This window comes from Fusarium solani (genome assembly GCF_023522795.1).
Source record: "Fusarium solani strain SB1 chromosome Unknown bctg00000015, whole genome shotgun sequence".
Taxonomy (NCBI): domain Eukaryota; kingdom Fungi; phylum Ascomycota; class Sordariomycetes; order Hypocreales; family Nectriaceae; genus Fusarium; species Fusarium solani.
This window is the reverse complement of record NW_027072143.1, coordinates 1,024,300-1,051,791: the sequence shown is the minus strand read 5'-3', so window position 1 is coordinate 1,051,791 and position 27,492 is coordinate 1,024,300. Positions and strand designations below refer to the sequence as shown.

The window sequence follows — 27,492 nt, the reverse complement described above, 5'->3', positions numbered from 1 at the left end:
AGGACGGGGAAACAATTACATATGCAAGTTTGTTTTGTACGTTGTGTTACCAGCTAGCGCTTGGAAAACGCGGGGATGGTTGGGTTACTTTTCATTTCTATTTTGTTTGATTTTTTCCCTTACAAACACTCCTTAGAACCCTACGTGACTACTAGCTATCACGCCTGTAAATATTTGAGTTTTTCATTACTATCTGCGCCACTTTCAATTCAAGACTGGTGTATACCCCGAAGATAATTCATCCTGTGACGTTCACTGTTAACTTGCCACTTGTGTAGAATCCTCATTGATCAATCCTGCATCTACCATGAGAAAGAGGTAAGCCGCAGGAGTTGGAGATTACAGATATTAAGTCTAGAACATTAATGTTTCCTGATAGTAAGAATTTCATTTAGTAGTAATATGCTTGCTCCTGAGCTAGACAACATCCGTGACACCAATCCCACGACAACTTTGGATATCTTTGTAGCATTGTCCGAGCTACTGCAGATCGAGATGTCTTGATAGATTGTTCGGTACCCTCTGTACCTATCTGCTAAGCTTGACGTTTTTGCGGCCTGGATCGCCAAGGAGTGGCCTAATGAGCATACATCGACACCGCACCGAGAGCTATTCCGACGCGCCAGAGTTCTTGGTAGTGTTGACGTTGCAAATATATTTCGATGTAAAAGTTCGCAAGTTCAATTCATCAACCTAGCCTATTAGTAATATATGCGCAGGCCCGCATGGTGGTATTTCCATGTCCCGCTCTTCTGTGTGTGACAGCAATATTTCGCGATTTTGGTCTACTCAGTCGGATCTCACGCAAGCGGATGGATGGGATTTGCCATCAAGCCAGTGCAAAAATTTGACGATTTCGGTGTCCAATCTCCGTGATGTGAGCTGAACCATTACGGGGTCTCCATCGTTGGGCCAAAGTGGAGGCTTGGTTGGCTCATTTGGCCATTTACGTCCAGCACTTCAGCACAGACCGAACGACACAGGCCCTCCACAGCCGTTTTTGGCTCTCGAAAAGCTTGAGAAGCGGTACAGTCCCACACAGTTCAACATTGTCATATACAATGCGTACAACATATATATACGCACGTGCTAGCAGGCTGCAAATATAGGTATTCCAGACATCTCGGCTGTTGAATGAGGCAATCATTCTTCCTCCAGCTCCGCCACCCTAGAGCCACCATCCATATTTTGCTCTTTCGCCAGCCCTCATCCTCGACAAGCAGGGATCTGAAGACAGCCTGGATTTTATCAAATTTACATGTCCCGTTGTCATGCCGCGGGGCGCTGTGCACTCTATGAAGGAAAGAGCTGCTACGAACTGGCTGTCCAGAGCCGACTGGAGCCATCTTCAACTGGAGGCACAGACACAATACCTTATGATTTGCTCAGTCTACCTCTTGATCTTTGCCTATCATACGCGCCGCAGTCTTCCGGTTTATCGTGCCAATTCAAGTCAGAAAAGGTCTATGGCGTTGGCTCTGCATATACTGGCAGGAGCATTCGAGCTTACACGATACTACGCTCGAGCAGTGAAAGGGCCGGTCCTGCCAGATATCGCGGACACCGCTGCCTGTTTCGCTCACTCTCTCACCACTCTCATCCTCTCAAGGACACTGTTACGAGGTGACAAGACAACAAGGGCATCGTACCAGGCCCCTGCGCTGATGCGGCCGCTGCTCGCGTTGATTGCTATCAGCTACGAGAACGCCTTCATCCACGAGGCTTCAGTCAATCTTCTTCATGCCTTTCTCTACACCCGGTTGATCATTTTCCTAGCCAAAAGGATTGGAATGAATAGGGTCCAGTCATCCGCCACAGTGTACGCTCATGCGGTTTTTCTAGGCGCTGTTGTGGCCATCCATTACTCTGGTCTTCCAGGAGGTGTCCCCATATATATCGGGGCGGTCGGCGTCGTGATGGTCTTCAATCATCGTATGACTGCTGCTCTGTCCTATTCAGCAGAGTCGGAGCAATATTCACGGGACATTACAAGTCAATCAATCAGCAGACACATTGGGCAGGAAGGGATCAAGTCAGCATTTGGACAAGCTCTCATGCGGGTGTCCTTGTGGATAGGGCTGGTCGATATTGAGACTATCAAAGTACAAGATCGTTTTTCCATGACATCTTCATGGGCGGGCGACGAGTACATCGAATCGAGAACTAACGGACGAGGACAAGTGGTTCAGGCAAAAGTTAAATAGTATAGTGGCCGACGCGCGAGGTTGCAAAGCAACGAGACATTGCTGGAGAGAGGGCAATGGTGTGTATTGCCCGGAACTAGAAGAGGCGCTAGAGGCAAAGCGCGTCTTATTCATTCATCTCTATTGAACCATATCACTACTGGCTGACGCATGGGTATAAGAGGCCGGCCTTCGTCGCTTCTATAGATAGAATCAAGCAGCGCAATCGAATTTCTTCTGATCACACCTTCTCTTGCGCAACTAGCCTATCGATAGACCTGCCTGAACACTGAATGCTTCCCACTCCTCATACGGTAACCTAGTATTACCTAGCATAGCTCACGAATACGAACCCGCCGTGCTATACGTCGAGGTATGACCATATCAAAGAGGCTAAGAAATAAGCTAAGGAAGAAATATCAATATCACCGGTATTGACATGGTGTGAAAGAAGTCGTGGAACTCTCAGTGATAGACTAGACAGTGATACTGTGTCTAAGAGACCATATTTACCGCGGGTACAATGACGTCAATAGATGTTTGAAGGCGCATTGACATTACGTGTTGTACCTGAGGCGGCCCCTCCCTCGACATGCGCTTACGAGCTATCTGATGGCTTCTGTTTTTTTACGGAGCTCGTTGTGTTACGCAGGGCCAAACGAGGACAACATATTCATGCGGGTAGCTGGCAAGTATCCACGCCAATTCCAGTGTTCTCTGATAAGGTTGAGAATTCCTGTAGTCACATCATGGCGGCCATGGTGCAATTGGTGGAGGTATTAGCGCTCAATTCCATCGCTCTGATGTTAGCTAGAACGTGGAGCAAATCAAGCGCCCATTTTCAGAGTATTTGACTCAATGTACTCTGTAGGTACCATTCAGCCGTCATCCTATGTCCGCCCCACCCCCTGCATCTCATTATGGCGGAAGAGCCGATAAAAGCTGCCAACAACATCAGGCCTCGCTGTAGCTCCCGGCTTGGACATGGAGTCCTTTGTTATTTACGTTTTTTGTTCGAACTAGGCTGTCGGGATCCCATGCTATTCAAAACGGTAGGAATCCAAGGCCGGATGGCGAAATTGTCAAAGAAGGCTGTCGCGCCATGGGAGGCACCGTGGTATCGTAATGAGGCTTGATACTTCAAAGTCCCGCTCAAATCATCCCCGTCTTTCACTAGTTGTAGTTCCTCTCCATGAATCTGAAGTAGAGGTCTCCATTTTCTCTGCCCCTTCGCAAAGGGCTCCTCATCACCTCAAAACGTCAGCTAGCACTCATGGATCACGGACAGAACCAACAAAGCAACACCCAAAGCCATCAATGTCGCGACGAGGTCTTGGCTGAAAGCAGAAATCACGAGGTACAGGCGGTCATTTCTTATCAGCTATCGCTCCAGACAGAAAGCCTCTATCGTGAAGAGATCCTTCAACATCTGGAGTACATGCAGGTGTGTGCTGGGTGAAAGGGGTCGTTCACTTTCACCGTAGCTGACCAAGGCTAGGATATCACTCTACCAGATGCTGCTATGGTTGCAGCGCAGAAGGAAATCACATGGTCTACGCGATCACGCCTCATTGACTTTCTTGTCGGAGCCCACGGCCACCTTGGTCTCGCGCCTCAGGCTCTTTTCCTCTCCATCAACCTCGTTGACCGGTACTGCTCAAGGAGGAAGGTTCTTCGGGGCCACTATTGGCTACTGGGAAGTGCTTCCCTTTTGATTGCTTCGAAATACGGCGACAAGAGGCCCGGCGACACGAGACGGAATCATCCGTCAATCCGGGAAATAAGTGGGTTATGCTGCGGCGTCTTCAATGCGGCAACAATTGCCCAGATGGAAATGTCCGTTCTCAACACACTCGATTGGGTCGTTGGTCACCCCACGGTCGATTGCTTCGTGGAAATGCTGCTGTTGGGGGTAGAGCGCGATGAGGAATTCAAGAACATGGTAGCCTACATTTGCGAAATTGCCCTCTACCACCACGAATTTGTGTCTACCAAGCCCTCTATTGTAGCTGAGGCTTCTTTGTTGCTCGCACAGGAGGTTCTGCAGCAGGATGCAACATCGCGTGTGGGCACAAGTGACCTCGTACGCGGGACGCTGAAGACTTTGTCAGCACACCTTCGCCATCCCCGGCCCGTTCTCGAGCACAAGTTTTCGACACCCAAGCGATCCAGAGTAGCGCAGTTGCTTCTTAATTTTTGTCACCAGCATACACGATAAGGAATGTGAAGGGAGGGGCTGTGTCTTGTACTTGATTACCTAGGTAGAGCCGCACATGAAACTATGATGTCGTTCTCAAGCTTTCCTTATCTTTTTGCGTCGGGGCTTGGCGGTAGGCTCATCTCGGATTGCCCGACGCCGGACTACTGGTCTACGAGTGGCTATCGTACTAAACCGAGATCAGTCTAGATGGGGTCTTAGATTGCGCACTCATAGCCTCGTCACCTTGCCTTTGCCTTGGCGTAGGTATCGATTATTACTTTATTATTATTACAGTTAACCCATCAAGGGCCGGGCTTCAACTACAACAAAGAGTACATTATCAACACATCATAGCATCATATCCCAATGCTAACAGTGGTTATTAATATCTGCAATGATGATAAGAAGACATCAGCCACTACAGCAAAAAACACAAGTCATTAGTCCATGACGGCATCAAAACCCAATACCGTAAAACACCATAATCGGTATCGATCTACACTAGAATAACGTGGGAAGAGCAGACACGCAAGTGCACTTAGGAGCCACTTATCTGCCTCTACTATCCCCCGTCAATTGTTCGTGACCGCGGTGGCAATGAAGACGGGTCATGTGGTCCCGAAAGTAGTAAACGCGGTTGATGTGATCGCGGTGAGCAAGCCGTGAGTTTGAATCACGAAATGAACCACCGTATCAACCCATCGGTCCGGCTATGGATGTAAAGATATGGAAAGTGAGGCGCGAGGCCTGGCAGCGCCTGACCCAAAATGTCTAGCCAATCTCAGACCATTCTATCAATCCTAACAAGAATTGATTGAGGCACAAGCCTCTGGCAGCGAGTGGTGTGATATGGATGCTCAAAGTATCCTATCGAGTATGTCGCATTTTAGGCTTTCTCGAACCGGCTACGCAGGGAAAGCCCCCTGTGCTGCGCCCTTTTTTGTCGCCTTTTATGGAGTAGACGGCCGGCCAGTGTCGTAGATTTGAGGCAACTTTGAGCCGAGGACGCATTGTAAGCCAAGTTAGTTCTGGCCACAGGCTACTTTATAACTGGGAACTGTTCTCGCCTCAAAACTTCAACAATTCAGCTCCTATAAGCCTTTATCGAAATGCGTGTGGAGTCGCACCGCGCCAGTGCTGTTGCGTACCTATATGCTGTAGTTCCACTGCTAGCTTCACTCGCACCTGAAGGGCATGACGCCAGCAACATTAACCAGGGCTCACGACTGAAGCTATACCGCATGCTGATATCTTTAAGAGAGGAAGAGGCATACTGGTTCATTCTAGGTCAGGCTTGGGCTTGTGGAGCCATGGAGACCGCCATACTTCTACATGACTCTCCCGCCAAGATACGACTAGCGATTCTGGGTGGAATGGAGAAAGCCAAGTACTCTGAGATAATTGAGTTGTTCACTCGGATTGAAAGGCACAGAAAGCTGAACGATCCACACGGCATTTATCCCTCAGTTGTTACAGGAAGCCTTCTGAGTGGATTGCTAGCAACGGGTTTGCAAGACGTTTGCTATCTATGTAAGAGGAGTTTCGATAAGGAAGGTGACGACGTTGTATGGAAAAAGTGCAAGGCACATTGGATGCATGTCAGATGTTTTAAACATGAGGTTTGGGGGGGCGGCATGCCATTGTTCGGCCCTTGCGGCTGTGCTGAGGATGTTTCGTAAGGCCCTCACAATTTTACTAGCGATCCATGTTTATAGACGTTGACGCGGCCTGCCTCACTATGAGAATAACCAGGGTTTGCTCTTTGCTTTAGAGCCAAGCCCCAAAATTCTAACGGAGGTTACATCGCGCCGTGTGAACCATGTGGGAGCTCCTACCGGTATCTCAACATTAGCAATAGCTACCTCAGTGCTTATTAGGTACATCTGCAAGATTTGTTCAGTCGTACAATACTGGCCACGTAAAATGGAAGTATAAATAACATTTATAAGCTCAATATAGAGGTTGGTGTTTACGCCCACGTCCTTGCTCTCGCGCAGTACAATCTACCTATCGACGGGAACGGCTCTGACTCAGTCATTTACCCCCAGGCGGATAACAAATAGCTGCGAGAAGGCTTTGGCTCGGTGTCTTTTTTCCATATGATGATGAGTTCCAACATGAACATAACAGAGCACATACAGTAGCTTCTGATCAAATGTGCCGGATTTGCTTCATATCGGACAAGAGGAGCAGATCTTTTTTCATTATCAAAAAAGGGAAGAGAATGTCCATTTTAGGCCATGCTAGTAATTGAACCGAAGGAATGCAGCGAAAAGTTGAATCCATACCCATACGGTTCTCACTGTCACCATATCTGGGCATCTGAGTTGACTTATGAATTTAGATCTGGTTACCCAACTCAAATGCCCAGAGTACAGTGTGACCGTCACATAATTGAAGATTAGAGCTGCAGCTACAGTTGTGCATATGCCCCCTCCTCTACCTATTGTCTCTTTCCAGAAAGGTGGCGGAGACTTGAGATACGTGTAAGTGCTTTCCAGGTCAGTAGGGAGACAAAACTGGGCTATTCAAGAGACTGCGTCGGGTGCTACGCAGCCGTAATCGCCACATCATGTTCGACCACCAAATTAGGCTTATGCACAGTGGTTTCCATGGTGTGGTCAACGTATGCCATTTCGTTAGGTACATACAACAGAAGCCATATACTTACTGTTTTGTGACCTCGGGATGACCCCAGGGACGAAAATCTAACATTGCGCTCCTCATGGTGAGGACGTCCGCTTCAAGCCACAACTGTATACACATGTTCCTGCAACGGACGGGCACATGGTGAAGATGGAATGTGTTTTACTACTGTAGTCTCCGATCGGCTGTAGGCTATCATAATAGCCATAAACAGACCTAATATAGCACCTTCAGGTGTTGTAATGCAGAGCCAGAAACGACAGAAAGCTCAAATCAGGCCTTCTTGCCGCTTTTCGTAGGATGCGTATATAAACACAGGCAGCCGCATGGATTATTGATAAAGCAACTTACCACAGCAAAGCACTTTCATACGGCCATGGCTCCAAAACGGGGCTTAGACCCAGAAGATGATACTGGAGGCTTCCCTGTGCAAAAGAGGCGGATGACTGAGCTTCTCGCTGCCCTGTCAGACCTAGGGAAAACAAACGACACAAAGGTTAATCAAACTGATTTTGTAGAACATCATAAGCCTCAGGCTAATAGTACGGTCAACTCTTCGCGTCGTAAGCGACCTGCTCGAGACATAGAAGAAAGCTCTCTGCCAGAGCGTGAAGCCAAACGACCAGCACTTAATGAGACTCACCCGAAGGTTCTCAACTACAAGAATAGAGTGAAGATCTATCAGATTCTTCAGAAATGCACGGACTTGGACGACTTCTACAATATCTTGAATGAGGCTCATAAGTCTGGCGAGATGACGTTAGCTCAGGTCCTTCATGTCTCTCCTCCAACCATGCGCTTCAAGGCCCTGGAGCAGCTAAAGCCAGAATGGGGCAAAAGATTGATACGGATGATCACCGACATTGAACATGAAAAAGAGCATGAGGATCCTAGATGTCTCCTTCCTACAGTCGTTACTGAATTATTTCTTGACACTCTGTCCATTTCCAACGCCAATATGCGAGGAAAGGACATCTTATGCGTCATATGCAACAGAGGGTTCTGCGAAAAGAATGTAGAAAAGGTCGATATCGAGGAGGTGATTTGGAAAGACTGTGGAAATCATCTGATGCATACCGAATGTTTCAGGAGCAAAGTCCGTAAAGGCGGTATGCCCCACGCTGGCCTATGCCCATGTGTTGGAGTCTGATATGAGTTCTGCGAACACTCCTTAGAGCTTGGAAGAGAGTTTTCCAGGCGATAGGCGGCTGAGGTACTCGTTAATACCATAGCAAGGAATGGAAGAGGACTGCATGGAACGAAACTAGCTAGGTACCGGTATCTGTCCCGTTGTCTCAGTTCTTATAGTGATTATCGAAAGATGGTTCCAGCTTCATGCCCGCGAAAGACAGCTCTGGGTGATCTAGGTGACATTCCAATCCGACACAGTTCGTATCGGTTACCTCTTGGCATTGTCTTCAAGCTCTATGGTAACTTGGTGGTAGTTATGCTAGATGTAACTATCCTTCGATGAATCATTCTATAGTCATCTTCCGCTGTCTACGACTTGATAACATGCTCATCGACCCGGCCGCCATGGTGTATATTTCTCCAGTGATCCGTCCACTTCCAAGAGCCCTGCATGATGGCTGCATAAGCAGTACATACGAGCACAAATCCGGGTCTACCCTCTACGGTTTACCCGATACCGTAGTTCAAAGGCCGCACAGCGAACATTCAAGACGACCCCCAGCCAAACCGCGCCCAACGTCATCGTTAGCCTCCGATGGATTGAAAGGATAGCATGCTCTAGTAGCTCTGGAAGCATCGCTTCAAAGGATCAATCACTGTTATATGGCATGTCCTACACATCCATGGTCGATTCCTTGGTCTACTAGTCGGTCGCCGTTGGATGGGTACTTTTTTATTCGTCGAGGGCTGCAGGCCCCCGTTATCCGTAGTGTCAACGGCACTCGAAATCTGTAGGATATGATTCTATGGTGCTATGATGTGTTGATAACGTGTTCTTTGTTATAGTTGAAGCCCGGCCCTGGATGGGATAACTGAGCCAGAAGACAGACACTCGTAATCAATGTTTTAAGCCAAGTGCATGGTAATTCGGAACTCTGGCTGGCCGGCAGAATGGTACCAGACACCAAGTCCCGCTATGAGCAAGAACAGCCTGATGGTTCCCGGTTGCCCCAGCCGTTTACGGGCTAACCCATCAATGAAGCCCTGGAATAAAGGGCCACTCCAGTATCATTTTAGAGCCCGTTGCAGTCTGACATAAGAACGGACAGCTTTGGCGGTTCTCGAGCCTCAATTCTATGCAGTGATCCCCTTTAGCGTCATAGCCTACATCGGCCAATTGGGAAAACATCGTTAAAGACTGTTCGGCAGAGGCGACGGGGAATAGACGCAGGTGGCACGGGTCACTATGGATCACTGGGCGGGGTTGATTTTAGGGTTAGACGGCAAATGAGCCTTCAATACCTGTTTGCTAGAGGTCATCTGTTCAAAGCAGACTAGAGTAGCGCGGCCCAAAGCACCTCTAGACGACTCCACATGTAAAAGGGAGTAGTTTTATTGGGGTTGCCTCACGTGATGACCACACTGCACAATAGACTTCCCGGCTCGGAAGGTTCACTGAGGGGTTTTCTTCCCTCCTGCAACTGCCTCACGGGGAGTCAATTGCTCGCCTCGGCAGGTGTCTCGTCATCTCTCACGCAGTCAAGACTCGACTTTCACCCGCCCCACCTTCCCTCTGTATATAGCACTACTACAATATACAGACACTTGCCTCCCTACGAGGGAGCGCGGACGGGCCCTCTCTGACGCTGCGGTCTAACACGCTTACGCATAAGACCGCAGTGACAGGTGACCCGTTGCGGCCAAACTACACACACTCTGTCCCTCTTGACTGCGTGAGGTCACCAATAAAAGAGTATTTTGATCGTTTTGGACACACTTTATCCCAGGCGTCCCAGCACCAATCCCAACATGACCTCACGTTCTATTTAACCCCTACTCCTCGCCCTTCCTCCCGTCCCTCTTTTCCTTCTAACGCGCTCCTACTAGGCAAAGGTTTTGGTGAGAGGTATTGGTAGTTGGCACAACGACATTTGAATAGCCCAAGCCACTGGCCCTTTCCGAGGGAAGCCATGAACAAAATCGAGATCCTTTCAGTATCAGGGGAGGAGCAGCGTGGCAATAATCAATGAAACTGGCGCTACCTATAATTGACAAACTCGGCACCAGATGCGTGACGCAGGAGGACGGCCTTATAATCATCGACCAACCGATATACCGAAGAGGCTGACCATCTTTAAAGAAACCGGTCGCAGTTCTGCAACAACAACAGCTTCCGCAGCACCATAGAAAGTATAATCGCAATTGATCACCCGTTCCCATAGTAATTTGACCGTTCGATGGCAAAAGGCAGAGACTAGACGTCCTACAATCGTTCAAGCTGATAGAGCCGCGAGGCCCTCAAATATTGTTTTGTTCTTTTTTATTTCACTTCGTCTCTGCTTTTCTCTTTGTTCCTTTCTATTTTCCCCTTCTTTGGCTTCTTCTTACTTTCCGTTTACTTCATTTCTAATTTCTTTTCATTCCGATTTGGATGTGAGAGATGCGAGTCTCAGCCAATGAGGTGTGCGAATGCAATCGTGAGAGGAAGACGTGGTGTTATTCTGAGCCGGCTGGCTCGCGGACCTAAAGGGCCCACCGAGCCCGAGGCTCCACGTGACCATATGGATCACGTGGTACCCCCAAGATGCCTCTTTCACGCATCAGATTTCTTCCACCCCCATCCTATACGGCTTGGTTCCCCATAGAATCGATAGAAGCCTTCGAGGCAGTTAAAGCACCTACCGTAATTACTACAATAGCGATTATGGCCCAATCTTTTGCCCCATGGCGCAGTGGCTAACGTGCCCGCAGCTATAAGCCTATGACTGCCGCTACATGCCCGACTTTGCGCAAGCGAAGGTGTCTCACTGCTTCTTTTCCCATTCCTTAATTTCTTTCTCTTACCTCTCACCCTTCCTACAGGTAGCGCACAGTCGGCGACCTCGGAGTCCTTGCTCTCCCAGACGCTGTACATTAATTCGCATCTCGAATCGCGAGGTGCTATGTAGACCGCCTTGTTCTGCGTGGTTGTGTCTGATAAAATAAAAAGGGTTGGCACCTCAGAAGTCTGTTGGGTCCATATTTCAACAGTGTCAGACTACGGGATCGGCTGGCGACTCAACTCGTAACGTATGAACTTCTTCACCCCACCAGGAAATACCTGCGCTATTCTCTTTTTTGGCCACACCTAGCCTTTCTTTATTATTGTCTTCAATGACGGGTCTACGAGAGACCGTCAGCCACAATAGCCAAAAACACAGCCATTAATACATGACGACATCAAAGCCCAATACCATAAAACACCGTAACCTAACTATTTTGACTTCTATGGCAATAGCCATAGAGAATCAGAGGGAAAGGTGCGTATTCTGTACAAGATGACACCTTGTCCTCACAGAGGATAAATGCCCTGCGTTGCTTCTCTGGCTGGCCACCGACACCTTCATCTTCATCCTTATCTTGTCTGTCAGAATGACCGCTACAATTAGGGGTTGGTGGCAGAGTTCTGCTAATGGGATGAAGTAATCGGACTGGTGTCGATGGCGGAGACCGTTGACGAAGTCAAGCCGGGTAGGAAAAGTGAATCGCTTGCAGGAAAAGGCGCATTATGGTTCACAATGGACCTGAAAACAGGGCACTTAACCTCTCAGCCTTCCCACAATGGCTCAAGCCGGCATACTTCCGATCGTCTCATTTGCGTCTCTGTGTTGTGTGTAGCTGACCTCTGATTTCGGTATGGGAAAGCCAATATGGACAGCGTCCTGTACTGATTGTCAAACAGAACTAGCGAAAAACGGTAGCATACACTCGAACTCTTCCCAAGTGGCTATATGGTGTGGCCGACCCACCTCCGGAGCTGCCCCCAGTATACCGGCTTGTAAAGAACTGTTTAGGTTTACCTAATGCTTAACGCTCATTGGGACTTGGGGTGGCCTCGTCGGTCGTTCAGTCCACCATAAGTATCTTTGTTTCGAAACAGCCTATGATAGCTATGCAGGGATACTATTGTTTGAAAGTCGATTTTTGTCTCCTCGCATCCTACCTCAACCGTTGACGACGCCTTATTATAGCCTTAATGATGTCTTGTTTTGGGCGCTTACCACGCCTTGTTTCGGCCGTTCGTCATGTTCTCGGTAATGGATCTTTCATACGTGCACCTCTACACTCTCACCTCACTCCCTGCTTGACTTTCCAACGGCCTTCTTCAGCCAATACTGCTGGGTGTCTATTAGAGACTCAGAGTACCCTAATGTTGGACTCTCTTTGAGTCGGTGGTACGTCACAAGTTTACATGACTCATCTGCTGCACAGGTATAAAATCTTGCAAAGCGAGCTGGGCCACTTGGATTGGAAAACCCGTACTTGGGTCATTAAGTCCAAAGTTGATGTATGCCGAACTTTGTTTGGCAACTCGCCGAGATGTTGCATTCAAGCTACCTGATCCTCGCCGTACTCCTGATGCAGCTAGGTATGAGTCTTCTACTGCAGACAGCAGAAAGACTAAAAAAAGGCCACTGTGTTACATAGCATTCGGATATGATGGTACAGTATGGTGTGTTGATAATGTGTTCTTTGTTATAGTTGAAGCCCGGCCCTTGATGGGTTAACTGAGCCAGAAGACCGTAATAGGACTAAGTTAGTTTCATCCACATAACTTAACACAGAACAAAATATCTAATAAAGGAGCAGAAGGAAATCTCTTCGGGTCGCCACCTCCGTCTTACACCTGCCCGCTTAACAACCGATGCCAGGGAGTTTGCCCAAGAACACGCCAAACTATTAGCAAGCGACAAAACGTCAGATCACGAGGCTATATGGCTGGGGCCTTATTCCCACTAGGGATAAAGCCCCTCGAGGCATTAGACACGACGCGTGTGAATGGTTCCTTCAGCGTAGCCATCACGCCGCGTGGAGGAAGGGCCGCGGCTCGACGAGCGCAGACCTTAGAAGGACTTCAATCGACAAGCCAGTTCAGGTAATAGCAACATCATAGCCATAGCCGACCCGCCAGAGCTCGAGACCTCGCGACACAACCCGGCTACCGACATGCAGATAGCTCTCCAGGGCATCACCGGGAAAAACCGCACCACCCTCGAAGGCAAAATCAAGGCCACCAAACAACTTTGCCGCCGGATCAACAACACTGCCACCTAGTTCATCAGAAGGCCCTCAGCTAAACTCGCTCCTGCGCCATAAACACAACCCAAACAAAGGCCAGACAACATAAGCTTTGGTGGCTTAAGTCACGACATCCGAATTTGTATCAGACTCAAGGAAGAGCCCCCAGCACACGCCAGTGCTAGAGTGGCACAGTACGTCAACCCAAACGCTGGTCACAGGATGTAGCTACTGGGTCCCAGGGCGCTGACACCACGGACCAGACCTAATCCGAGGGTAAATCATGACCCAAACTGGTCTTTAACCGATCGGTATACGAACCTCACGACAGGACACACCGGATGAACCAACAAATACGGTTCTGGTCTCTGCCCTCAATCGACCACAATGATGTTCCCAGTTTCTTGGCACTGGCTAATATGTCCGTTTTATCGAGAGAGCCTGCCCATCCCCTAATGTGAAAGATGCTCGGACCTCCACCCACGCGACACGACGATGCCAGCACGAAGAGAGATGCAAAGGATACAAGAACTCCGTCACGAGGAAGAGTGCAGGTCAGTTCAATGTGCAAGCCATGCAAAAGAGACGTCTCGTCACCTAGCTCTTGATGGCCAATCTCCCTCCTCTCGTGCCTCGGCAAGGGACCCGAAAGACTCATTGCTCGGTGGACCACGTATGCCCCTGTCACCTGCAGCGTCCTACACCCTAACTAGATTGGTGCCTTCCCCAAACGCCCGGCTGTTGATCTCGCCGCTGCCGTCATATATGTGGTCGCATAGGCTGTGATGATCGGGAAGGTCGGGCAAGTCGTGACTATGGCCACCACGGACGTACAGGGGGGTCATCAATGCGGTTATGAGGAATAAGATGACACCTTGACAATAGGAGACACTGACGAAGGACACACCGCTCAACTGTGGGCTTACCTAGGGGTTCCTCGTGTCACCAATCTTTATCTATATCCAACTGATCTGCTTCGTCGGAGACATAGAGGGAGTCCCAGACTAATAGGTCATACATCGCCCCAGCCGCACAGCTCTGATGCACAGGCAGTCTTCTGGCTCAGTTAACCCATCAAGGGCCAGACTTCAACTATAACAAAGAACATATTATTTAACATCTACTTTGCCCGTCAGGCTGTGTTCCGTGAGCCATGAATGTATTAACTACGGCAATCATCTGAGCAATGGACTTGCCTTCCTTCTTTAGGGATGCCTTTGAAGCTAAGTCCTAGAAATGCTCGTCCACCACGAGCGCAAGCTGGGAGAGACGTCAGCTGGGCTCTCTACTTCTCGATTTACATTTCCCTAGACGACATCCTGAACCGTCAACTCAGCCCCCTCATTCTCTTGGTGGACGGTGGTTTGATATTCCCTAAGTCCCTTGTCGTTCAAATTTGTTCTTGGCATTCGCTCGTATCCTCCTTCCTGGACGCTTACGGCAGGTGGGTACTGCAAAGTACTTCGCGCCGGTTCTTCTGCTAAGCTCGCCGTTGAGTTGGTTGCAGCGAACACTGCACGCGTTTCCTCCGCGGTAGTGGCATATCGACATCGCAGACGCAAACTACCCGTCAATAGCATGGCAAGATCAAGTAGCACAAAGCCATAAGAAATAATCTAGCTCGTTAGTATCCGGTCCACAACGTTCGTCAGGGTAGTCTCACGAGCATTTCCGCATAGATTGAGGTCGACCATGGCCTAGCCAGACGAATCCCGAATGCTACACAGGTGACCCCAAGAACGGTGGCTTGCATCATCATACACAAAAGAGGCCCCGATCTCTCTATTGTATCCCTCAGAACCTTTCCCCATTCCCATGTAAGCCAGGCACGGTAAGCGCCGGCGGGAAGGACGATAAAAAAGATTCCCACTTTGGCAAACCAGATGCTCAAGATAGCGCCAAAAGTCAGACCGCCGGCAGTGCAAAGCCCCAATAGGTGCAGCCTGGAGAACGCATCTTGCTGAGGGTTTCTCGAGCTAATGAGCCATAAACACTGCCCGCCTCTTAGTATACCAACTACATACGTTTGGTGTATGGTTTGACGTACCTCTCTCAGCATACTTAGGAGAGCCGGCGTGGTACTGAAGGCAATCGCCCAGGTGCCCCCTTGAATGAAGGTCAGAACCGCCCATGCAGTCATCACACAAATTCCCAGAAAGACGAACGCGAGTGCAAGGCTCCTAAAGTATCGCGGGTGTTTCTGGAAAAATGTTGCGGACGCATCGAATAGCCGACCCTGCTTCACAAATCGAGATTGTTTGGGCCAATGGCTATTCTTGGGCGGAGGAGATGTAAAATACAGAAACCAGATGTAGTAGGAAGTTGTGCCAAGAGTGACAGCGAGTGGACCAAGGAGGATATACATTGCGATCAGGTGGCTTCTTGTCGGGTTCATGATGCGTTCGTTCGAGAATATGGAATCGTTCGTGTTGAACACGAAGACTTGGTGGCACTTGGGGGCTTTATATAAGCCTTCCTCGCTACCCAGGCTGTTGTACCAGCTCGCCCACGGCATTCCGTGAGAAAACCGGACGTCTGCCGGCTCTACGACCTGTGTGGGTCCTCCCTTACCTATATCGCTTACCCACATCGCGTGGCGCGACTTGGTCGGAGAAACCTCGCGAGTCTAGTCCAGAAATACCGGCTGGGTGGCCCATTTCAGGTCGAGTCTCTTTGCGCAAGGTCAGGATGCAAACAAGCGCCGTGTTGGCTGGAGCTGTGTTCATTGGACTACAGCAAACTTCCATGAGCTAAATTTTCAATAGTGCTGGGGACGCGGGTCCTGGGAAACACCGATTTGACCTAGAGCATACCATGGGCCATCTCCCTGTTAGGCACCATAAAGGAGAGTTGCGTAATGCGGCAATGCTGAAACCTGACTCTTTACTTGGCAAAATAACTTCATCGTCTGATAGGTATGAATGACCGACGTACCGTCAACTTGGCAATTTGGCTCTTGACTTGGAGGTTGTCGGTTCCCTCGGGTGATTTAGTGTTTGGAAAGTAATTTCACTAGCAAACTTACCCATAGGATCAGCATCTTATGCGTCTCTTGTTCTGGTGGGCGGTGGAGCCGTAGCTGGCTACTCTCTTCGAATATGCGGCCATCCCAGCATGAGATCGAGGTGAGCGAGTTGAATAACTGAACCCGGTGGAAGAAGACGTCGGCCGTTTCCTCCTTCAATTATGACTGTAGTGGTGGCATCTAATATTTGACCAAAGCATTGCTAGCTAAGTTTCGATCGCGTGCAGAGCTCGGAAAGCCCACCAGCATGACAAAGGCGGGGCCCTAAGGCTACTCTCTGTAGGTGCCTAATATCTTCATTTGGTGAGATCGTGGTAAACAGGTTCAAGTGATTCCAGCCGTGTGGAGAACCGGAGCTGCCGTGCTTCAAGAAGCTGGGTGACGTGGTCTTTCATTCTCTTTAAGATGTCAATAGTTTGATAGTAGGTCTTTAGATGGTTGATTCTAGGGTGGTCATCGAGTCAATCTGGGCTATTAAGCTCAAGCATGAGTGGCACCGTCTTTTTCATGACCCCCTCACACAGCTCACACGATTCACTAGTTGATACATCTTGTCCACCGGATGTGCAAATGAATTGGGTTGATTGCCACTCTGTGCCGACTTTTCAGGGCCCGACGGCTATATCCCATGTTTATCCGGGCCCTATCGTGGATTCTCCAGGTACAGCGCAGGGCGCTGTCTACCCATTGCCCTGGCAAGCTCCAAATAAGTCCATCCTTCAGTACTGAATGTTAGGTCAGATCTTGCACCTTCGTCTCGAAGGAGGCCAATGATTTCTATGGCCTGCTCCGACGGTAGGGCCAAGACGTAAATAGTTGGCGTGGCTCCTTCAGTGCCTTCGACATCCGGCTCAACATGATATTCGTCAATTATTCTCGTGGTTTCCTTGGTCGAGCCTCTTCCTGCCGCAGCGTGAAGAGCGTTGACACCGCTGCAGTTGCTGGGATGCGCCCCCTGTCTGAATAGGACAACTGCCATTCCAAGATTACGAAACCATAGCAAGAGAAATAGGGCCGTCAGGCCGGGGTATTCAGGAAGTTCGTTGACGTCTGAAAATTTGAGGAAGATGGCGAGGAGATCGATGCGACCATAGACGGCGGCGAGCTGAAGCGGCCTAACATAGATGGTCTTTTCAGATTCGGGCCTGTCTCTATCAAAGACGAGCCCTTTCGAGAAGTTATGAAGGGGCAGCACAACAATTTGCTTTGTGGTGGTTCTTTAAACGCTGGTCCAGTTCCTCAGCTCCTCCTCCGGTTGTCCAGTGATGGCGATCAGTGTTTCGGGCTCCTTGTATAGACCATTCATGATGACTGAGAAAAGAAAACGTTTGCAGTCCATCTTGTCTGATTGTACTGACTCAGTGGGTCCGGTTTGGGTGTCGTCGGAGTTGGAGGCATGTTTCTGAGAATGAAGGGGGAAAGAGATGGACATGGTGAGATTTCGAAGGGAAGCCTATCTAGATATTTATGTGCTATGTAACTAAGCCCCTAGACAGGCTCGTAACTATTCCGGTCTCAGAGCCGTGGAATGACATGGGACCTCCGACTTCAGCATTTGAGAAGGCCAGAGCCTTGCTTTCAAATGCCAAAGTCGGCGGTCTCTTGCCAGACCCCGGAGAATAAAGGGCGTACTAATGACTAGCCGGCAGTCCAGTGGGGAAAAATAGAGATAAGAAGCGATGTCGGGTCACATTACAGTGGAGAGTAGATTACCAAATAGCAAAGTTAATCCTACACTTATCCCTCTTGCATCCGCATAAAAGGTACAGTCAGCGCCCATTCCTTGATATCAGAAGCAGTACCTCCATGACCGTCTCGCCCATATTTAAACTTCAAGTCACGATGATGACACAAGCCCTAGATTTTATGAAGCTACCCCTGAAATACGCTGCATGATATGGATCCTGACGCTTCCCAGCGCTCGAGTCATCACTATACGCATGGAGATCAGGGATTCATTCCTCTTCAGTGTCCCAATACCTCCTGCGATGCACATCTGCCAAGAATCTCGCCGAGAGGCACTCAAGACCTTGACGCTCTTTGATCCCGCCGCGTCCAGTGGATTCGGACCTATTTACCTGGACCCGAAACACGACATCATCCACCTCGACATGCATGATCGTTTCGCGGTTGTCAGCAAACTCTTCCCTCAGCTCAATTACATGCACACAATCGCCTTTCCTCTCGACGCCATGTATACCTGGCCTTGGCGTAAAGGCCCTCCGGAGCCTTGCTTCCGAGGTATGAGAAAGCTACTGTTATTCGAACGCGAGACGGCCACTGCTCAAAAAGAAGAGCGCTGCCACATTGATATTAAGCTATTGTCGGCGGGCTGGGACTATGGACTATGGAAATCCCCGTGGAGGATCTTCATTGAGAAACACCAGCCATTTGGTGATTGCGTGCCAGAGATCCAGTTTGTTGTTGTCAAATGTAGCTGAGGGCACGACCAGCCAAAACGGCATCTATTTACCGTATTCTGTTATGTAAGCCTAATCAAACGAGGCAAACAATACACTTCCATCCGCCTTTTCACAGGACTCTTCACTCTGTTTTCATTTTTCATTCCGGTGCTTTTTCTTCTCCCCCCCCCCCAATATAGGGTTGCCCATTCTGAACTTATCCTCGAGCTCAATGCCTGTCCTGACGTTGTGGTCCATGATTCTTGACACCGCCACTTATTGGCGATATGTGCTGACAAGCTAATGTCTGAAGTCCTAAGAGAGTCGAGAACTCATGGCTAACAGAGGCCAGGGGGAGCAGGCGTTATATGAACTTGAGAATCGTCATGGGCTAAAGAATCAGCAAGCATATATATGTTACCGTCTCGTCTGCGGAAGCCTCTATGTGACAACATACAGCCCTCAAATAGTGGACCTATCAAGGCTGTCTAGCGGTAAATTGGAGCTCTGAGGAAAGCAGCTCGGCATGCTGTAGATATCTGTTGTCAGACTGAAAGGCGATACAGAATCAGGGTGAACATGCTGACTCGATTCCTGGCCGTAGAAATGCGTCGGCTCGAAACACCGAGGGTCGCTAAGAGTTATCGGAGGAATTACGGCCGCTGCCGGCATGGCGATAGTCCATAGAGAGCCAGGTACTGCCGTCGAATCAGACCCCGAGGGGCTCCATAGGGAGGATTCCCGACCACCCGGCTGAGCGACCTGTGCGAAGGTATTCATCCCGCCGCCGTAGGCCACCCCCTCCATTCGCACGCTTATGTTGCGCGTAAACTCATCAAACTCCTCAACATAACCTGGTGGACTCCTCAAGGGTTAGCTCTTGCTCAACAACATTAAATGATTCTATACAAACATAATGACGCGACTGTCTGGCACAGCATCGTTGTTGACCACGTGGCTCGGCTCTTCTACAAACCACGGCTGAGGACCGGTTGAAATTGGAATACAATCTGTGCCAGATGTGGTTGACCGGCAAAGCGTAGACTCCCCAAGCTTGTCTGATAGATTGCTGTAGCCGGGGAGGGTAAGTTTCATGCTACCATCAACTTCGGCAACTGACGCATCATATGTTGCTGCCGGTCCTGCCAGAGTCCCCCAAAGAGCAGAAGGGTACTGGCCAGGAGACTGCTGTATTTCATGCGGCATGGTTTGTGTAAGCGGTGTTAAATGCTGATCAACGACCTTTGAAGTTATCGGCCGGCTATCGACAATGCTCATGCTAGATGAGTTCTGACTGTGTGGTGGGTAATAGCATGGCCTTCCTGATTTGTTGCATCCGCTGCAATTTGGACGCGCTCTGTTACACTAGGGGATAGCTCGAGTCAGAAGATGCCGTCGGGAACATAGTAAACAAGGAAGACGACCTCCGCTCACCTTTTTCTTTCGCCTTCTGCATTCGGAGCAAACACTGAGGTTACGTTTACGGCGTATTGTTCTTCGTAGCGAATAGGAGCATGCTCGCCTCAGCTGGTCACATCGCCTACAAGTCGGGCGCACCATATCGCACTAGAGGTGGGAAATGTTAGAAGCCACATCCGAGAAATCTTGAAGGAGGGTTATATTGTGAGAACTCTGTAGCCTTACTTTGACTTTATGTGCTCTGCAGTAGGCGCAGTGTTTATCATCTCGTAGCAGCCCAGTCTTGTTTTCTCCGCGTAACAGCTCTAGTGCATCGCACTAGAATAGGAGAGATGATTGTAAACTGGCGTTCGGGATTTATCACTGGGGAAAATACTGCGTTTGCTTACATTGGCTTGTTCATCCACATTCGAGCTCTGGTCCGGATGCGTGTCGGGCGATCCGCCAGTACTCGGTGACGTTGTATCCAGTTCCGGCAAACCAAGGGCGCCGACCGTTGTCGGTCCGGACCGACTAGTTGCTGCGATGGCGTACCAAGGTTCCGAAACCAACTCGAGAGTTCTTGGACATCCATCTCTGGGTCCCACGACCTTTGATTCTGGCCGGATGTGCTCTCCGACTGGTTCTCCACAGGTATTTGCCATGAATTCACCAAGTCGTCGATAGTAAAGCTTGAACCCCAAGGGCTCGGAAGCGGACGTGAAGGTCATCTTGTCGGTTGAAGGATTGTTTGTAAGGGTTGACTGTGCACTGGAGACTATCCATCATCATACAATGAGGCCCTTTTTATACTTGATGGATCGAGTCCCATTCCCTCTCCTATCTCCCCCTCTCCTCTTCTCCCCACCCTCCTAACAGGCCCAGGCACAGAGGCCTTACCAAATATGCGCGTGTCCCCCGCCAACATACCCATCGGCGCTGCATGTTTCAGGGGGATATCTTTTCATCAATGCTGAGAGAGGCTTCATGTGCAGCGCCCCTCAGAAAAGCAAGCTTTGATGGTAACTGGCGAATGCTTAGGATGACTCGATGGTGAGCCAGGTCTGCCAGATACTCTTTCTCCGCTGTGACAGTGATATTATGCTCGCTCCATCTATTCTGCATTCCCACGCAGCAAACTGACGCTCTTTTCCATTCCTAAACCCCCAATTACACATTGTGATACACATGAATGATGAATGTGACGAGGTTTTGCACAGGATCGGCATCACCTCACCTGCGGGGGCGCAGGCACACTTTCCGGTGATAATGGAACCCAACGACCTAGCCAATTTCTGGAGAGTTTTGCCCCCCTCCAACAGAGATGCCAACTGTTTGGAGCTAGGCGGTTCCTCTCAGGACTCCACCCCTCATCAGGACGCGCTCATACCTCTTAGAGATTGTTAAGAATGCAGTGATGGAATCCAATGGGATGCGAGTGTCGCGTCGAAAGCAGACCATCAAAGTGCTAGGACTTTGCGGGAAATCAGAAACTGGTCAATCAATCAGTACTATAGCCAACCGGAGACAAAATAGTGCCACTGGGGTTCAGGATCATCCCCCTGAACGCGGAGTTGCAAAGACAACAACGAGATACTGATGCATGCATCGTCCTCACACCAGCCGGATGGAGGAACCCCCACGTATCTGATCTCCATCCTGTTTACGACTTTCACCCCCAAGCCTCATCGAACCGCAATGACCTCAGAGTAAATGAAGACAAACGAGTGAGTTTGCAGCCGCGCTCCGTTGAGTAAAGCAGAATTCTCATTTGCAAATGCCGTAGCAGCGCTCTCGCCTTCATCTACCACTCTCCTCTTGAGGAAGTTTTACTCAACGCAAGCTTATGGTATGTATAGTTCTCTAATGCCCACTCAAGCTCACAGCTTTTCGTCGTCAGAGCCTTTATCTTAAGCACAGTCGTCAGAAAAGTCTAGGCAAAGCTAACTATGGCAGGCGATTGGTCGAGCTATGGCTGCTGTCGACGCTACGACTGCTGCGGTCTGCCCGAATCGAAGATGTCGTTGGCTGTCAAGGAAGTGATATGGGGCTTGATCGATGTCACAATGAAAAACAGGATTGAAAGAAATGATGGTGGCGCGATGAGAATCAAAGCCAGTTGCAGTTGGCATTCGACGGATAGAAAGTCAAAAATGAGGCGGGTGGCGGGTGCATCAGCATAGTCAACTGAAGCATGTTCTATCCAATCAGCACACTCTTCTGGCGACCCAGAAGGTCGGCAAATCCCTAAATGATTGGCTGTCTCAAGCATGGTGAAACCTTTTTTTTTTTTCTTGCTCAATCTCTCGCCTTTTCGGAGAGGTGTATCACACCGAGCGCACTTGAAGTGCCAGAAGGTTAGTTAAAGAATAACGAGTAGCAGTAGTTAGTTAATTAATTTGTATCAATTTGTGTCTAAAGCACCTGTACTCCTTCTCATATATTTTTGCTCGAAGCAAGCAGCCCGATTATTAATTATCAAGTGTCGATGTCCCATGTCTCGTTGAGATCATGTCTATAACACCTTGTGGTCGACCCTCTCCTCCCCTCCCCCAACCAACGTATGTATATTTTTGTCTAAGGGCCAATCAGCCCGTAGGGTCCGACCTGCTAGGGAACAAAACATACTTTTACGATCCTTCACCATTCACCAAGCAACATCCGCGGGCGCTGTACGGGAGCTCATACTTGGACGTTCAATATGCTGAAATGAACATCAGGCGGCTGATGCCGGCCATGGTCAACATCGTCAGCGGTTGAACTGATGGAACAGGAACATTGCCACGAAGGGCCCTGACAGGAGGCATTAATAAGAGAAGCATGTAGAATACCGAGCACGCAAAGAGTCGAAGGCAGATGAAGGAGATGAGTAAATTGACAAAGCTGATTGCTGGGTAATATGACAGGTGTCACGGTCGCTGTCAAGATCAGGTCGTTCATTCAATAGTGTCACACGGATAGGGCCTATCCGAAGGATCAAACACACAGAAGTCTCAGCTCTGGCAGCAGACTTTAACTATAAAAGAGTAACCTTTAGACCCTCATTAGATACTGTAGAAAGATAAAGAGTCATTCCAAAATTCGTTCCGGGCAAGAACTTCAACTACGGAAGCACAATCCTCGGCTCTTTTTTTTTTTTTTTCTTTCGTCCTTTCCCTCTTTCTTCCCCTTTGTGCCGTAAGTACGAGAAACGGAAAAGGTGCCGGGGGGGCAAATAGTTTGTCTAAGATTAGGAGGAAACCGTCTGCGGAGAACATTGGCGTATTAAGGCCATCGTAAAATCAAGAGCCTGATGTGCCCCCCAAGGAAATATATAAATCAACAACTTCGCAACGCGATGACAGCTAGACAATACGGTTTTTGAGTTTACGAACCCTAACCCCATCTTCCTTGCAGATCGACCATGATGAAATCTAAAGGGCATTCAGCGCATGGTGCTACAAATAACAGCAAATCTAGGCCAACTAAAGGCTCTTTGTCTAATGCAGCCCGGGTTGGAATTATTATCGCCGGAATCATCTTTAGTCTTCTGTTAATCACATTCTGCTATTATGCGGTCAAAGGTTAGTCGATAACCCGTCGGAAGGTTTTTGAACTCCGATATAGCATGGCAATTAGGTACTGAGACAATAGCATAGAGCGGCGCCGTGCGCGTGACGAACAAGACACCTTCAGTTGGCACAAAGTGATTCGTAAGACGTTACGTGCTGCCATCTGTCTTTGGGTGTTTCTCCCGGTTTATACCGCGCATAAACGACGCAAAGCAGCCAAGGTTGGGTCGTGACAAAGTAAGCTCTAAAAGAAGTCTGAATGCTCTCATTTCCCACGCTTTCCCATGCAATTGCCTAAATAGAGGGGCAACGAAATAGAGTCTGGAGAGAGGGCTTTCTAAGTTGCTCTTGAGAGTATCTTCATCCAGCGCCTGGCTTTTATGGGATCGATTATAACTGTAGTACTGTCCATAGTTGGCAAATAAGTGATAACTATACCATTCAAATCCTACTATGAAGCACGTGGGAACAAAAGACACCATCTAATACAGTTTTATACAATTCGTTGCGCGATGGGTAGATGGAACCCCTCCGGGTCTGGATGCGTACACCTGAAGTATCGTTTGATCTCTGGCGACCGATTATCATGGTCTCAATCCTCCTCAGATACTAGAGTGGATAAGCAATCTACGTCATCTCGCAACTAAGAGCCCAGAATACATATTTTGTTCGGCAGGTTTTCAGGGTTGGAATGGGGTTGACCCTTGTTGTGGTCAGCATATGTCGGACCCGAACTTCACACTAACAGGTGTGGCTATATGTTATTTCATTCCCAGCCACTCTACTGTGAAAGCCTCGTTCCAAGTAGACTATCTAGATATGAGCGCACAGAATGTCATTCGGAAGGGAAATCGGACGGCTCGGCAATACCGATTTTTACGGCCAAATAGAGGCCTTGCGATCTCGCATTCTGCTCATATTGTCCTATTCCCGCCTATTCCCGCCTATTCCACGTCCAAAGTATGATAAAATACCAAACAGTGGCCCGCCTGGAGAATGAAAGAACCCAGAAAGCTGCCATTGGCAAGTGGTCGGGTCTGCACAATAAATCGTTGTGAATCTTTCGTTGCTCGACATGTCAACACTTGTTGATCCCTCTGAGCCATCCGCGCCACACCTGCTTAACGTTCAAGACCGACTTAGGACTCTACAAGAGTCGTTCAACTCGCTTAACAACGATTGGGAAAATGCTCGATCGTTAAACGACTTTATGTTGAATACATGCTCATTAAACAGAGCCACAACGCGTCCCGTATCGGAATCGGTGTTACTTGAGCGAAGAGACACGATAGCAGAAACTATAGTCTTCATGGAGGATCTGGGTTTCCGTTTGTTCTGCGTTCAACAACAGGCATATGATATGGAATGGGAGGGGGAAAGTGAAGACCAAACCACCCAGAAGCTTGACAGCCAATTCAATGAAATATCGGACATCATGGCACAAGTGAAGAAAAGCACCGAATCGTTGCATATTGAGACAAACGCCATGATCGAAAAAATAGTCAAGTGGATGATGCCATAGCAATATTACATCGTTTCTCAGGCCTCGAACTGGAAAGTACTGAAGCCGATAGATGGTAGCATTTTCCACATCAACGGCCCAAGGCAGGGTAGGACGTTTCGTGCCAGAGGGATTGTAACCACACCTTGTGGATGATTATTACGTATAATAGAGACCTTAGATGTTTTTGTAATAGATCTAGGAGCCAAATATCTCATACAGACCTAGTATGCCTCTAATAGCCCCGTTGTAAGAGAAAGCTCTCATTTCTCAAACAGCCCGAGGAAAATATCCAGCCCCTAACTCAGCTGCTTGTGACATCGAGGTTCAGTGATTCTAGGATTATTTTTACCCCATATTAAGCCGTCGTAAGCCGTAATTCACCGTCCCGTCTTTGTCATTAGTGAAGATCGCTATCAGGGTCAACCCTGACCCCGCCGGCCAGTTCGCCCAGTCAGCCTTCGAAAACGGCCACGCGGGGACATTTTTACAGCCTCATTTTTCTTTATTGTTGTTACAACACTTCTTTACAATGATCAGTAGCCTGGGGGGTTTCAAAATGTGGTCACATGGTTGGCCATTCTGCCGCGTTCTCGGTAAACTTCCGGTGGCTTTCATCAAGACACTACCTTGTGGTGGCTGTAGATCAGTTACTCTACAATACCCTGGCTCGTGGCTTGTACCTTGTGGTCGATAGTGGGGGGCGCCTCGCCAAAATATCTCTACCTACTGACGATGCCAAAACGGAGCAACTCATGCCGCGAATCCATCGTTCTCGGCTGTGAAGACATCTGGATCATCTCGCCCATATGGCACCATCGCAAATCCTTGATTTGCGAAAGAGTAGGTACATAGTGCTCACGGGTATCAAACTCGATCAAGAACGAGTCATTGTCTTGGGCAGAGCGAAAAGTCCATTCCTCCCTGTTGTCAGACGCTGTTATAAACCGAAATCCGCGAGTGACGTATTTTTCTACGGCATTTTCCGCCCTTTGATGGACAGCTTCAGGAACGTGCCAGCGAAATGCTCTCTTCCCTGATGCGAGACGGTAATACAGATGTAAAGCGACATGCTTGCTCAGCATGCACTGCACATGGCTTCCGTAGAAGGACAAAATGCTCCCAAACACCGTCTGCGATAAGCCATCGGTGATGGAGGTCATTCGACGATCGATTGTTCCGATCACTAACTGGACGGACACCGCACTTCCGTTCCGATGGGCCGTGCCAGAGAGAACCTTCGACACGGCATTCTCGGGATATCCATGGGTGATCTCTTCGTGCGGCTGCAGAAGAGTCACACGGCCGCCCTCCCGTATGAAGATGGGAACGAGGTCCCCCATCCAGCCGACCGAACCGTTCTCGCGAACGTGCATTGTCATATCCCTCAATGCTGGGTACATGTAGCGGACGCTATTGATCACTATCCGCTGCTCCACCGACCATGAACTTTTGTTAAAGAATGCCTCATAGGCGATAGAAATGATCTGGTTCTGGTTTAAGATCACTTCTGACTTCTGTCTCAAATGTCGAGCGGCCGACTCGAGACTGGATTCAAACCGCACACCCGACTTCTCCAGGGCATTCTTGACTGCTATGATCGATGGCAGGATAGGGGGCACATAAAAATCCCAATCGGAATCGTTTGTGGAAGACCCCGGAACAAAGTATTCCAGAGCTCTAGACCCGGAAAGCACTGCACCGTGTCTTGCCATCACCTCCAATAACTCGGGACTGTCGGCAAAAGGGCCCGTGCTTTGGAGGTATCGAGACGGATCGATGCGTTCAGCCAGAACCGGCAAGAGGTCATGTGTTGCGCGCTTCAGGGATACAACGTCTGCGATTGGCAAGAGACCAACGAGGTGCAGGATAATCTCGTTCGGTAGCAGCTCGAAGAGTCCCGTTGGTGTCTCTATCATCTTGATTGAACGGCAAAGCGGGATAGGTTGGTTACGACAAGGCCCGAGAACCGTTGGCACCCGGTCGTTCCCTATGACACTTGTTTCAGGTTATATGGGTTTCCCAAACTCGGCATTACCTAAAAGTCAACGAGACTCGGGCTTGTGTAAGCTTCCATGATACGCTTTTCAGATCTGAGCCTGCCCGCTTTATAGGGGGGCTTCCTCTTTCCGGATAGCGCATCCAAATTTGGCCGGGACTCAAAATGGTAATTGCGCGTCTCTACTGAAGCGGGCGAAATAGTATTAGAGTCCAAGGTCTTCACCGTAGATTAAGAGACCAATATTGGTATACTTAGTGACCAACTCACAACACGCAAGTAGGCAACGTCGCGCGCAAATAGCCAGACCACAGATCTCCATCCAAATGTGATGGATCAGACACCATTCTGGGTTGTGCCAAAGGACCGAAATAGGACTGTGTCTTATTTGTCCCAGT

At 49.1% G+C, this 27,492-nt stretch overlaps 7 protein-coding genes across 7 annotated transcripts; 4 read left to right on the top strand and 3 right to left on the bottom strand.

Annotated features, from left to right (window-relative positions):
* Positions 1-1,271: 1,271 nt before the first annotated feature.
* Positions 1,272-2,204, top strand: MRS44_018256 (uncharacterized protein; the record flags this gene model as incomplete). Its single annotated transcript, XM_065616451.1, has 1 exon — positions 1,272-2,204. One exon carries the CDS (start codon positions 1,272-1,274, stop codon positions 2,202-2,204), a length of 933 nt encoding a protein of 310 aa, XP_065472523.1.
* A 1,252-nt stretch (positions 2,205-3,456) lies between these two features.
* On the top strand, positions 3,457-4,401 carry MRS44_018255 (uncharacterized protein; the record flags this gene model as incomplete). Its single annotated transcript, XM_065616450.1, has 2 exons — positions 3,457-3,627; positions 3,682-4,401. The coding sequence occupies 2 exons, from the start codon at positions 3,457-3,459 to the stop codon at positions 4,399-4,401; spliced, it is 891 nt and encodes a 296-aa protein (XP_065472522.1).
* A 3,004-nt stretch (positions 4,402-7,405) lies between these two features.
* MRS44_018254 (uncharacterized protein) lies at positions 7,406-8,179 on the top strand (the record flags this gene model as incomplete). Its single annotated transcript, XM_065616449.1, has 1 exon — positions 7,406-8,179. One exon carries the CDS (start codon positions 7,406-7,408, stop codon positions 8,177-8,179), a length of 774 nt encoding a protein of 257 aa, XP_065472521.1.
* An 8,707-nt stretch (positions 8,180-16,886) lies between these two features.
* MRS44_018253 (uncharacterized protein) lies at positions 16,887-17,675 on the bottom strand (the record flags this gene model as incomplete). The annotated part of the gene is made up of 2 exons (XM_065616448.1): positions 16,887-17,358; positions 17,602-17,675. 2 exons carry the CDS (start codon positions 17,673-17,675, stop codon positions 16,887-16,889), a joined length of 546 nt encoding a protein of 181 aa, XP_065472520.1.
* A 508-nt stretch (positions 17,676-18,183) lies between these two features.
* Positions 18,184-18,684, top strand: MRS44_018252 (uncharacterized protein; the record flags this gene model as incomplete). Its single annotated transcript, XM_065616447.1, has 1 exon — positions 18,184-18,684. The coding sequence occupies one exon, from the start codon at positions 18,184-18,186 to the stop codon at positions 18,682-18,684; it is 501 nt and encodes a 166-aa protein (XP_065472519.1).
* Positions 18,685-19,548: 864 nt separating this feature from the next.
* On the bottom strand, positions 19,549-20,774 carry MRS44_018251 (uncharacterized protein; the record flags this gene model as incomplete). Its single annotated transcript, XM_065616446.1, has 2 exons — positions 19,549-19,935; positions 20,454-20,774. The coding sequence occupies 2 exons, from the start codon at positions 20,772-20,774 to the stop codon at positions 19,549-19,551; spliced, it is 708 nt and encodes a 235-aa protein (XP_065472518.1).
* Positions 20,775-25,817: 5,043 nt separating this feature from the next.
* MRS44_018250 (uncharacterized protein) lies at positions 25,818-27,014 on the bottom strand (the record flags this gene model as incomplete). The annotated part of the gene is made up of 1 exon (XM_046271310.2): positions 25,818-27,014. One exon carries the CDS (start codon positions 27,012-27,014, stop codon positions 25,818-25,820), a length of 1,197 nt encoding a protein of 398 aa, XP_046128768.2.
* Between the last annotated feature and the right edge of the window lie 478 nt (positions 27,015-27,492).